This window comes from Stegostoma tigrinum, chromosome 4 (assembly GCF_030684315.1).
Source record: "Stegostoma tigrinum isolate sSteTig4 chromosome 4, sSteTig4.hap1, whole genome shotgun sequence".
NCBI lineage: Eukaryota > Metazoa > Chordata > Chondrichthyes > Orectolobiformes > Stegostomatidae > Stegostoma > Stegostoma tigrinum.
The window spans coordinates 106461546-106473952 of record NC_081357.1 but is presented as its reverse complement, the minus strand read 5'-3'; the positions used below and the strand labels follow the sequence as shown (position 1 = coordinate 106473952).

At 42.8% G+C, this 12407-nt stretch overlaps 1 protein-coding gene across 10 annotated transcripts in view; it reads left to right on the top strand.

Annotated features, from left to right (window-relative positions):
* Positions 1-12407, top strand: part of dlgap2a (discs, large (Drosophila) homolog-associated protein 2a) — an 894975-nt gene that overhangs the window by 864285 nt on the left and 18283 nt on the right. For all 10 annotated transcript variants that reach the window (XM_048531787.2, XM_048531786.2, XM_059645590.1 and 7 more), the window contains 2 exons: positions 5525-5883; positions 7037-7131. In XM_048531787.2, coding sequence (XP_048387744.1) covers positions 5525-5883; positions 7037-7131 — 454 coding nt within the window. The remainder of the gene's footprint in view (positions 1-5524; positions 5884-7036; positions 7132-12407) is intronic.

Below are 12407 nucleotides of genomic sequence, written 5' to 3'. Positions count from 1 at the left end.
TATAGTTAGAAAGTTTGCAGATGACATCAAAACTGGAGGTGTAGTGGACAGTGAAGAAGGTTACCTCAGACCACAACAAGGCCTTAATCAGATGGGCCACTGGGCCGAGCAGTGGCAGATGGAGTTTAATTTAGATAAATGTGAGGTGCTGCTTTTTGGAAAGGCAAATCAGGGCAGGACTTGTACACCTAATGGTAAGGTCCTGGGGAGTGTTGCTGAATAAAGAGACCTTGGAGTGCAGGTTCACAGTTCCTTGAAAGTGGCGTCACAGGTAGACAGGACAGTGAAAATGGCATTTTGTATGCTTGCCTTTATTGGTCAGTGAATTGAGTATAGGAGTTGGGACATTATGCTGTGGTTTTATAGGACATTGGTTAGGCCACGTTTAGAATACTGCATTCAGTTCCGGTCTCCCTGCTCTTGGTAGTATGTCGAGAAACTTGTGAAAGCATGTTGCCAGGGTTGGAAGGTTTGAGCTATATGGAGAGACTGAATAGGCTGGGGCTATTTTTCCTGGAGCAACGGATGCTAAGGAGCATTGATAGCGTGACTAGCCAAGGTCTTTTTGGGTAGGTAAGTCTGAAACTTGAGGGCATCGGTTTAAAGTGATAGAGGAAAGATTTGAAAGGGACCAGAGGGGCAACATTTTCACACAAAGGGTGGTGCATGTGTGGAATGAGTTGCCAGAGGAAGTGGTGGAGCTGGTACAATCACAACATTTAAAAGGAATCTGAAAGGGTATATGTATGGGAAGAGTTTAGAGGAATATAGGCTAAACACTGGCAAAAGGGAATGGATTAACTTAGCTTGGCATGGACAACTTGAACCAAAAGGCCTGTTTCTGCAATGTACAGCTCTATGACTCTATGTTACTACTTCAAAGAATTCCAGTAAAGTGATAAAATAAAATGTCTAAAACCATGCTGACTCCTCCCAATTACCTTGAGATCTTCCAATTGCCTAGTTATAATCCATTTAATGATTCATTCTAACACGTTTATCATGAAAGCCATCAAACTAACTGCCTATAGTTTCCTCTTTTCTGCCTCTCTTGTTTTTTGAACAAATGAGTTATGTTTGCCACTTTCCAGTCTGATGGAGCTGTTCCAGATTCTTGGAACATTAATACCAGCACATCATTAACCTACTCTTTTGAGAGACTAGGATGAAGTCCATCAGGATCTGAAGACTTATAAACCAGGAGACCTATCATGGCCTGAAATGTTTTCTCGACAGAGCCTTCCTGACCTGCTGTGTTTCTAGTTTTTTAATATTGCGAAGTATTTTGCTATCTCCTTCATATTGGATCCAATTACTTCAATGGCCAGGTATTGCCAACTTCAATTGCCTCCAGCTAAAGGGAGATGCAGTACTGTACACAATTCCTCCAACAATACAGCTTATTCCCTTCATATCATATTGAATTGTCTGTCGTGGTTCTTAAACGTACAAACTTTTGGGTCACAGCCAAGAGTTATCAACTGAGTGAAGTGTCAGGCTGGCTCATTTGGAAAAATGGGATAGAAATGTGTTTTCTCTCATCTCATCTCATGATGAAATCTTTCATCTCATAGATTGTGATATTTTGAGAACAGTCACATTTGTGTGTAAAAATTGCATCATTAGACCACCATTTAATCAGACATTCATGTGCCAAACATCAGAATAATGCTTGAAAACATTATTTTATAGCACATGTTTTTATCATTCTGGGCAATTCTCCAATATTGTCCATTTCCAATTCACGCCTGAAGTCTGCTTTCCTCAACATGTGCAGTTCTCATTCCAGATGGGCACCTTTTCAGCATAGCTAATTCACAACAATAAATCTATTCTCGGTATCAGAATCTGCTTCTTGGTTTTTCCCTTTGTCTCAGTATTTTCCTCTATCCTGTAAGCCAGGGTCTCAGTGACAGCCTGACTCCTTGAGCAATTTTTTTTTGTCCTATTTTGACTTTCCCCTTCAACTTTTACCTCCTGAAAACGCTGAATATTACTGACCTATAATGGGTGTGTTGTGGATGCATAAAACAGATTGGGTAGCCAGCCCAGTAACGTCGCACCCACCCTAAAGCTCACAGCATAACATGGAGGGTAGGCAGACCCTGAAGCCAGAAGCCTATCCTCTTATATAAATAAATATTCAAAGGTACATTGACCTTGCTAAAAACTCAATTGACCTCAATATCCTCCAACTTATGCATTAAAATATCGACACATAGGCAGGAGTAAGCAATCAATTTTATTTTTTTTAAATGACCATCAGGAACAGGCTTGGTATCCAAATTTATAACATTTTTTTTAAATTAGCAAACAGGTGGTATTCCCTTGCTTCTCCTAGTTGTCTTTGTTTAGCATGTCAAAAGCAACATACACTGTTGTCAACCTGGAAGAAATATTTGGGAGACTCAATACAGCAGCAATTGAACAGCAGCAAATTTAACAACTGTAGCCCTGACTTAGTTAAGAAAAAAAAATCTGCAGGGGAGATTAAATATTCTGTTCTTCTTAATGTTCCTATGAAGTATTCCAATATCCACTTGAAAGATGCACTTCAAGTCTCCTGAAAGCTGAAATAATTCATCCATTGAGATATGGCATCAATGGTCTAGTGGTATTATTGCTGGGCTGTTAATCCAGAGACCCAGTTAAACTTCTGAGGTAATGAAATGTGAGGCTGGATGAACACAGCAGGCCCAACAGCATCAGATGAAGGGTCTAGGCCCGAAACGTCAGCTTTTGTGTTCCTGAGATGCTGTTGGGCCTGCTGTGTTCATCCAGCCTCACATTTCATTACCTTGGATTCTCCAGCATCTGCAGTTCCCATTATCACTAAAATTCTGAGGTCCTGTGTTTGAATCTCACCACGGCAGATGGTGGAATTTGCATTCAATAAATATCTGGAATTAAGAGGCAAATCATGACCACGAATTGATTGTGAGGAAAAGCCCATCTACTACACTAATATCCTTTAGGGAAGGAAACTGCTATCCTTACCTGGTCTGGCCTACATGTGACTCTTGAGGTTGATTCTTAACTGCACTCTGCAGTCAGGGATGAGCTAGTTTGGGATGCCCTCATCCCACAAATTTATTTTTTAAACAAGTTGTTTTTACAGCAAACAAGGTAATGTTTGAGCCTAATTTGTTGGTCAATCTCAGGACAGCATATTTTCAGAGGGCAAAATCAGCTATAAATATCTCTTATTACATCGTGTCCAATGATTCCAATTGAGAACATCCTGTGTGAGAATTAGGTGTTTGACAGGTTTGAGCTTGCTTACCATCAACAATGCCTTTTGCAATTCAATGCCTCCATATTCTCATTACTTATACTTATTTTTGAACTGCAGCCACTTCGATGTTGTACTTGAGGGTGCCCAACCAACTCCAAGAGTCATAGCAGACTCTAAATGTTAATTCGTTTCTTCTCTCCCCACAGATGCTGCCAGATCTGACAGCTTCTCCAGCATTCTCAGTGTTTGCTTCAGATTTCCAACAACTGCAGTATTTTGCTTTTATTCAACTTATAAGGAAATCATCACTGACTTCCAGAACTGCATTTTACTTTTATTCATTAAATAGATGTCTAAGCCAAAATTCATTCTTTATGCTTCATTGCATGTGACGTGTCAGCAGGCATAGCAGGGCTGCATTCTGTCCCTAGTCCATATTCCAGCTTACTATATGTTAAGGTTGTAGTTGAGTTCTGTGCCAGGGGCTTCAGGTAAGGATTTACAAGTAATGACATACAGATGAATGCTGATGCCACTGCATATCAGATGTTTGGTGCAGTACGTCTGCTTTCATACTTCACTCTCTGGCTTGGGATCAAATTAACAGTTTGAACAATGCAAGTGTGTTAGGACAAGGACCCTTTGCAATGTGGGACCCAGCACTAGCCATCCCATAAGTGACTAGCAGGAAATCACACCCAAATTTCTACCTTGATGACCTCGACAACAGCCTAATTTCAGAACCAAATAGGTTTTCTACATTCCAGCATGGACAAAGTCAATGGGCTGAATTTTGGCTTTTCAAGTAGGGCAGACATTTCCTCAGTTGCCAGACTCTCCCTCAATTTAATAGTCCACTGAATTATACAGTTTTGGCTCTGGAAGGACGGATGTCAAATGGACTTTGGCACCTGACCTCAGAAGCAGATCGAGGACATGCCAAGGTGGGCTCAGCAAGGAATCCACAGTCCCCAGCCACATTCTGTGGCCTAAGTCACTAACTTATAAGCAAGGGTAATGAGTTTTCCTTTGAATTTAGCAATTTTTAAAAGCACATTTACATGTTACTATAGTCACTCCAGTTTACTTGTGTATACAATTCTATCCTGAGAAGAAAGATATTCGTTGTTGAAAGAATTGCTTGAGCACTCTGATTACTACTTTCATATTGCTGGATTTCAATGATGCTCCAATCATACAATCAGATTATCTTGTGTTGCTTCTTCATAGCTGATTTGCAATTATTTTATGAATAGAGTGTTTAATTTTGTCACATTTGGAGACTTGAATCAGTCTGTGGGTTGACTTAACAGACAGGTGATTTCAGCCAATCAATCTGTTGACACATGATGTCTTACCGATGTCACCATAGGTAAGAATTGACTAGGGAATTGTTTTCTTTAGAGAATGTACACAAGCTTTTGGGCTTTGAAATTTGAAGGCAGAACACCTGTTTTTCAACTGCAAAGCAGTTTGAACATGCAATATGATGGACGGAGAGTTCATTCTGTGCATGTGAAAAGAGACAGATGGAGCTGGTATCTAAGGCAGACCTTTCTTATTTTTATATTTTGTAAATACAGGTGCTAACAACTGCTGAGGATCCCCTTGCAAAATTGAATGTCCTAATTTATATAAGTACAGTGTTTCAACTGTTCGCCTGTGCTGACTGCACCTGATTGGTCAAGCCTGGGGATGGACTCAGAGCAGAGTAAACAGACACCAGGGAGAGACCTTGAAACTTCACTGTAAATACAAATGTAGACATTTTGCAACTGCAGAACCACAACATATTAGCAATTCCTAAAGGTTCAGCTGGAAGCTGCCAGCAAAATGGTAAGGTTTTAAAAAGATACCTGAATGAGATGCTGGGAAAGGAGCAGTTAATTATTCTCCAACTCTCCCTACCTCCCTTCCCCTCCCCCCACTCTGATCACCACCTCTGCCACAACCATCTTCTCCCTTTCCAATCCCTCACCTATCCCTTTCTTATGGTCTATTTTCCCATCATTCCACCTTCACCCAGAACCTATATGAAACTGAAATCCTCTTCGCCAGCAAATCTGCCTGGAAGTGGCAATCTGGACATCAGAAAGTCATCAGTCTCACATGAATGAGATCTGATTCCTGATATCGGGACTGCCACAGGCCTTTCCTGTTCTGGAATTATCATCGTGCAACCATTTTCTCAGCTTGACCCATGGCGTCCCTCCACCACCCTTCCACTCAGTGTGTGTTTTTCCTTAGGGTTTCATTACAAATAACCTTCCTTCCTCCTCTTCTCAACAGTTACTTGCAATAATTACAAAAAGACCCCTCCACCTGTACCACCTCGAACCACATCCAAACCAGTGATTTCAGTGACAGCCCAGAGCAGTACAGAATCAACTCAGGATGCATATCATGAGAACCGAGCTCAGAGGAGTTCCCCATGGCCCCAAGATGGCAGGATCATTTACAACTCAATGGACAGCCTGGACAGTACAAAGGCTGTGAACATTGCACTGGAGTCAGCTGCTGCCCAGCACCATGCTATCAATAACAGCAAAAGCAGTGCAGTTTTAACCAGAGACAAAGCCATCTTAACCTTAGATGTGACAAAGGCAGAACAGTACCTGAAGAATCAGCGGTCCTCGATTGGGATTCAGGTAAGCTGTCATCGACTTATCCTCTCTAGGGCAACTCAGAGATAGTAAGAACTGCCGATGCTGAAGCCATAACACAGTGGGGAGCTGGAGGGACACAGCAGGTTGACTTTCAGGTCGGGACTCTTCTTCAGAAATTTCCGACCCAAAACATCAGCTTTCCTGCTCCTCTGATGCTGCCCAGCCTGCTATGTTCCTGCAGCTCCATACTGTGTTATCTCTCTATGGTAAGTTGGACACGTAACTGCTTTAAATAGCATTGCATTGCATGAGTTGCACAGATGAGCTGTTATTCAAACATACACCAGCGTGTGTAGTAATCAGGATCGTAGTAAAACCAGTGGCAGGAAAGAAATTCAAAGTAATAGCTGGAGGAAACAAAGGTTCATCAAAAATCTCATCTCAATCAGAATTTATCATTAAATAGAATAAAAAAGGCATATTATAAGAAGGTTCAGGCAATTGGGATGACTGTAGATAGCACCATTTAATGAACTGGTACTGACAAGCCACATTTGGAGTGTAGTGCACAGCTTTGGGCCCCCTATCTCAGGAAAGATGAATTACCCTGGAGCAGGTTCAGAGGAGGTTCACAAGTATGGTCCCAGGAATGAAAAGCTTAAATATATGAGGAATGTTGACGACTCTGGGTCTATAGTCGATGCAGTTTAGAAGGATGAGGGGGGATCTAATTGAAACTTACAGAGTACTGAATGGCCTGGACAGAGTGGATATTGAGAAGATGTTTCCATTGGCAGGAGAGACAAGGACCCAACGGCAAAGCCTTAGAATAAAGGGAAGACCTTTTAGAGCGGGGATAAGGAGAAACTTCTTTAGCCACAGAGAGTGGTGAATCTATGGAATTCACTGCCACAGAAGGCTGTGGAGGCCAGGTCATTGAATATATTTAAGATGGAGACAGACAGGTTCTTGATTGTCAAGGGGATCAAGGTTTACGGGGAGATAGCAGGAGAATGGGGTTGAGAAACTTATCAGCCATGATTGAATGATGGAGCAGATTCAATGGGCTGAATGACTTTACTTCTGCTCCTATGTCTTATAGTCTTATGTTCCTAATGGACTGAATAATTTCTCTCTGCGCTGTAACTGTTTTGATTCTATGACTATTGCATTCTGACTCTGTATATTGGGCCAGGTGGATGCCGTGGAGACAGCAACAGACTCAGACACAGACAGCAGAGGCCTTCGGGAGTACCACTCAGTGGGAGTGCAGGTTGAAGATGAAAAACGGTAATTCAAGCAAGAAATGAGTGCTCTTGCAAATTAAGCAATCTAGTTTTTATTTAAACAAACAACATGTAAACATCTGGAAAGAAAAGACTCCTTAGCTAAGGCAAATTAGAAAGGAAGTGTAAATGGGAACAAGTTAATTCCCAGTTGTGTTTCATTACAGCATTAATACAGCCTCATGCTGATTAGAAAGGATTCTCAATTAAGAAGTTATGGTCAGTGCTTTTTTTATTCAGGGTTATTTGCAGCATTGAGTCAAACTCAATTACAGCAGCAAAGCAGCTGTTGAACATTGTATACTTGAGATAAGTGAAAGAACTAAAAGGCAATAAAACGGTCACTGTCTAAGAGGCAACCAGACTGTTTCGAACCGAGGTGTCCTATCTGACCTCAGGCTAAGCTCCTGATCCCAGATCCACTCAGCTTTAGAGCAAAGAACAAAGAAAATTACAGCACAGGAACAGACCTTTCGGCCCTCCAAGCCTGCATCGATTGAGATCCTCTGTCTCAACCTATTTTCTAAGGGTCTCTGTATCCATTTGCTCCCTGCCCATCCATGTACCTGTCCAGATACATCTTAAAAGACACTATCGTGTCTGCGTCTACCACCTCCGATGGCAACGCATTCCAGGCACCCACCACCCTCTGCGTAAAGAGCTTTCCACGCATATCTCCCATAAACTTTCCTCCTCTCACTTTGAACTCATGACCCCTAGTAATTGAGTCCCCCACTCTGGGAAAAAGCTTCTTGCTATCCACCCTGTCTATACCCCTCATGATTTTGTAGACCTCAATCAGGTCCCCCCTCAATCTCCATCTTTCTAATGAAAATAATCCTAATCTACTCAATCTTTCTTCATAGCTAGCACCCTCCATACCAGGCAACATCCTGGTGAACCTCCTCTGCACCATCTCCAAAGCATCCACATCCTTTTGGTAATATGGTGACCAGAACTGTATGCAGTACTCTAAATGTGGCCGAACCAAAGTCTTATACAACTGTAACATGACCTGCCAACTCTTGTACTCAATACCCTGCCCGATGAAGGAAAACATGCCGTATGCCGTCTGGACCACTTTATTGACCTGCGTTGCCACCTTCAGGGAACAAGGGACCTGAACACCCAGATCTCTCCGTACATCAATTTTCCCTAGGACTTTTCCATTTACTGTATAGTTCGCTCTTGAATTAGATATTCCCAAATGCATCACCTCGCATTTGCCCGGATTGAACTCCACCTGCCATTTATCTGCCCAACTCTCCAATCTATCTATATTCTGCTGTAATCTCTGACAGTCCCCTTCACTATCTGCTACTCCACCAATCTTCGTGTCATCTGAAAACTTGCTAATCACCTATACCTTCGTCAGAAGCATTTACTTATCTCAAGTATATCACAAACAACAGTGGTCCCAGCACAGATCCCTGAGGAACACCACTGGTCACAGGTCTCCATTTTGAGAAACCCCCTTCCACTACTACTCTCTGTCTCCTGTTGCCTAGCCAGTTTTTTATCCGTTCTAGCTTGCACACCCTGGACCCCGTGTGACTTCACTTTCTCCGTCAGCTTGCCATGGAGAACCTTATCAAACGCCTTACTGAAGTCCATGTATATGACATCTACAGCCTTTCCCTCATCAATCAACTTTGTCATGTCCTCAACGAATTCTATTAAGTTTGTAAGACATGACCTTCCCTGCACAAAATCATGTTGCCTATCACTGATAAGCCCATTTTCTTCCAAATGGGAATACATCCTATCCCTCAGTATCTTCACCAGCAGCTTCCCTACCACTGACGTCAGGCTCGATAAGTACCTGGATTATCCCTTCTACCCTTCTTAAACAAGGGGACAACATTAGCAATTCTCCAGTCCTCCGGGATCTCACCCGTGTTTAAGGATGCTGCAAAGATATCTGTTAAGGCCCCAGCTATTTCCTCTCTCACTTCCCTCAATAACGTGGGATAGATCCCACCCGGACTGGGGAACTTGTCCACCTTAATGCCTTTTAGGATACCCAACACTTCCTCCTTCCTTATGCCGACTTGACCTGGAGTAATCAAACATCTATCCCTAACCTCAGCATCCATCATGTCCCTCTCCTTGGTGAATACTGATGCAAAGTACTCGTTAAGAATGTCACCCATTTTTTCTGATTTGAAGCATAACTTTCCTTCTTTGTCCTTAAGTGGGCCAATCCTTTCTCTAGTTACCCTCTTGCTCTTTATATATGAATAAAAAGGCTTTGGGATTTTCCTTAATCATGTTTGCTAAAGATATTTCATGTCCCCTTTTAGCCCTCTTAATTCCTCGTTTCAGATTCGCCCTACATTCCCAATATTCTTCAAAAGCTTCATCTGTCTTCAGTCGCCTCAACCTTATGTATGCTTCCTTTTTCCTCTTAGCTAGTCTCACAATTTCACCTGTCATCCATGGTTCCCTAATCTTGCCTTTTCTATTCCTCATTTTCACAGGAACATGTCTCTCCTGCACACTAATCAACCTCTCTTTAAAAGCCTCCCACATATCAAATGTGGATTTACCTTCAAACAGTTTCTCCCAATGTACATCCCCCAGATCCTGCCGAATTTTGGTATAGTTGGCCTTCGCCCAGTTTAGAATGCTTCCTTTAGGACCACTCCCATCCTTGTCCATGAGTACTGTAAAACTTACGGAATTGTGGTCACTATTTCCAAAGTAGTCCCCCACTGTAATTTCAACCACCTGGCCAGGCTCATTCCCCAAAACCAGGTCCAGTATGGCCCCTACCCAAATTGGACTGCATACATACTGCTCCAGAAAACCCTCCTGGATGCCCTTTACGAATTCTGCTCCATCTTGACCCCTAACACTAAGTGAATCCCAGTCAATGTTGGGAAAATTAAAATCTCCCATCACCACCACATGTTGCTCCTACACCTTTCCGTAATCTGTTTACATATTAGTACCTCAATCTCACACTCACTGTTGGGAGGCCTGTAGTACAGCCCCAACATTGTTACTGCACCCTTCCTTTTTCTGAGATCTGCCCATATTGCCTCACTGCTTGAGTCCTCCATAGTTCCCTCCTTCAGTGCAGCTGTGATATCGTCTTTGACCAGTAATGCCATTCCTCCACCCCTTTTACTTCCCTCTCTATCCCGCCTGAAGCTTCAATATCCTGGGACATCTAGTTGCCAATCAGGCCCTTCCCTCAACCAAGTCTCAGTAATAGCAATAACATCATACTCCCAGGTATTGATCCAAGACCAAAGCTCATCTGCCTTATCTACTACACTTCTCGCATTAAAACAAATGCACCTCAGACCACCTGTGTCTTTGTATTCATCTTCTGTTCCCTGCCTACTCTTCCCTTTAGTCACGCTGGCTTCATTGTCTAGTTCCCTACATGCTTTACTTACCACCTCATTTTTGTCCAATAACCTGTCCAATATTTGGTTCCCATCCCCCTGCCACATTAGTTTAAACCCTCCCCAACAGCATTAGCAAAAGCACCCCCAAGGACTTTGGTTCCAGCCCAGCCCAGATGTAGACCATCCGATTAAGACTGACTACTTTCATATCTGAAACATTTCCGTCTGAAACCCATCCCACCTGCGCCACCCCAACAACCAAAAACCATAACTTAACTGCAGCTGAATCCCTCATCCATGCTTTTGTTCCCTGCAGACTCAGCTGTACCAAAGCCTTCATGTCCAGCCTCCTGCCTCGCATATACCATAAAATTAAGTTCTTCCAAAACTCTGTATGTATCTTGACTCAGACTAAGCTCTGTATAAACACAAAAGTTGCTGGAAAAGGAGGATAATAGAAACTGCAGATGCTGGAGAATCTGAGATAACAAGGTGTAGAGCTGGATGAACACAGCAGGCCAAGCAGCATCTTAGGAGCACAAAAGCTGACATTTCGGGCCGAGACCCTTCATCAGAAATGGGGGAGGGCGAGAGGGTTCTGAAATAAATAGGAAAAGATGGGGAGACGGATCGAAGATGGATAGAGGAGAATATAGGTGTAGAGGAGACAGACAAGTTAAAGAGGCGGGGATGGAGCCAGTAGTGGTGAGTGTAGGTGGGGAGGTAGGGAGGAGATAGGTCAGTTCGGGGAGGACGGCCAGGTCGGGGTGGGGGGATGAGGTTAGTAGGTAGGAAATGGGAGTGTGGCTTGAGGTGGGAGGAGGGGATAGGTGAGAGGAAGAACAGGTTAGGGAGGCGGGGATGAGCTGGGCTGGTCTTGGGATGCAGTAGGGGGAGGGGAGATTTTGAAGCTTGTGAAATCCACATTGATACCGTTGGGCTGCAGGGTTCCCAAGTGGAATAGGAGTTGCTGTTCCTGCATCTATTGGGTGGCATTGTTGTGGCACTGCAGGAGGCCCAGGATGGACATGGCTAAGGAATGCAAGGGAGAGTTGAAATGGTTCATGACTGGGAGGTGCAGTGGTTTATTACGAACCAAGATAGGTGTTCTGCAAAGCGGAACCCAAGCCTCCGCTTGGTTTCCCCAATGTAGAGGAGGCCACAACATGTACAGCAGATGGCAGATGTGCAGGTGAACATCTGCTTGATGTGGATGCTCAGCAGGTCTGGTAGCATCTGTGAAGAGAAAAGGTCAGAGTTAACGTTTCGGGTCTGGTGACCCTTCCTCTAAACTTCACCCTTTTATCACTGATGTAAGCATGGCTTCCAGTACAGCAAATCCTCAAATTTAAAATTCTCATCCTCATTTTAGATCCACCCATGACCTTTTCACTTTCAGTTTCTGCATCTTCAACCAGTCCTATGACCCCTGAAAATATCTGAATTTCTCCTGTTTTGGTCTCATGTACAACCTCTATTGTAATTGCTCTATGCACTCGTGAACATACTTTCAGCTGCCCCGGTCTTACTCTCTCAAATTCCTTTGTTAAACATCACCGCCAATTTGCTTCTCTATTTTCCTCCAAAACCCTCCTCATTAACCTAGCTTCTGATTACTTGTTCTAAAGAGTCTCTCTCTATATTACAAGGAGTCAAATAATGTTTGTTAAAGATCAATGAAATGATTTACCAGCCAAAGGCTGCTGTATCAATATACATTGTCATTGTTGTTTAAAAAAAAATCTCCAGGCTGTTATTGAAAATGCCTGTTTAGCTAGAACATTTTTGTCAAAACGTGTAATAGATTATATGATCAATCAACGACACCACTATAAAATCAGCTGAATGAGATGTGGATATTGTTTGCTAAAGAAATGAAAACATTGGAACCATAGTTATTATTTTTCAAAATTATAAAAAT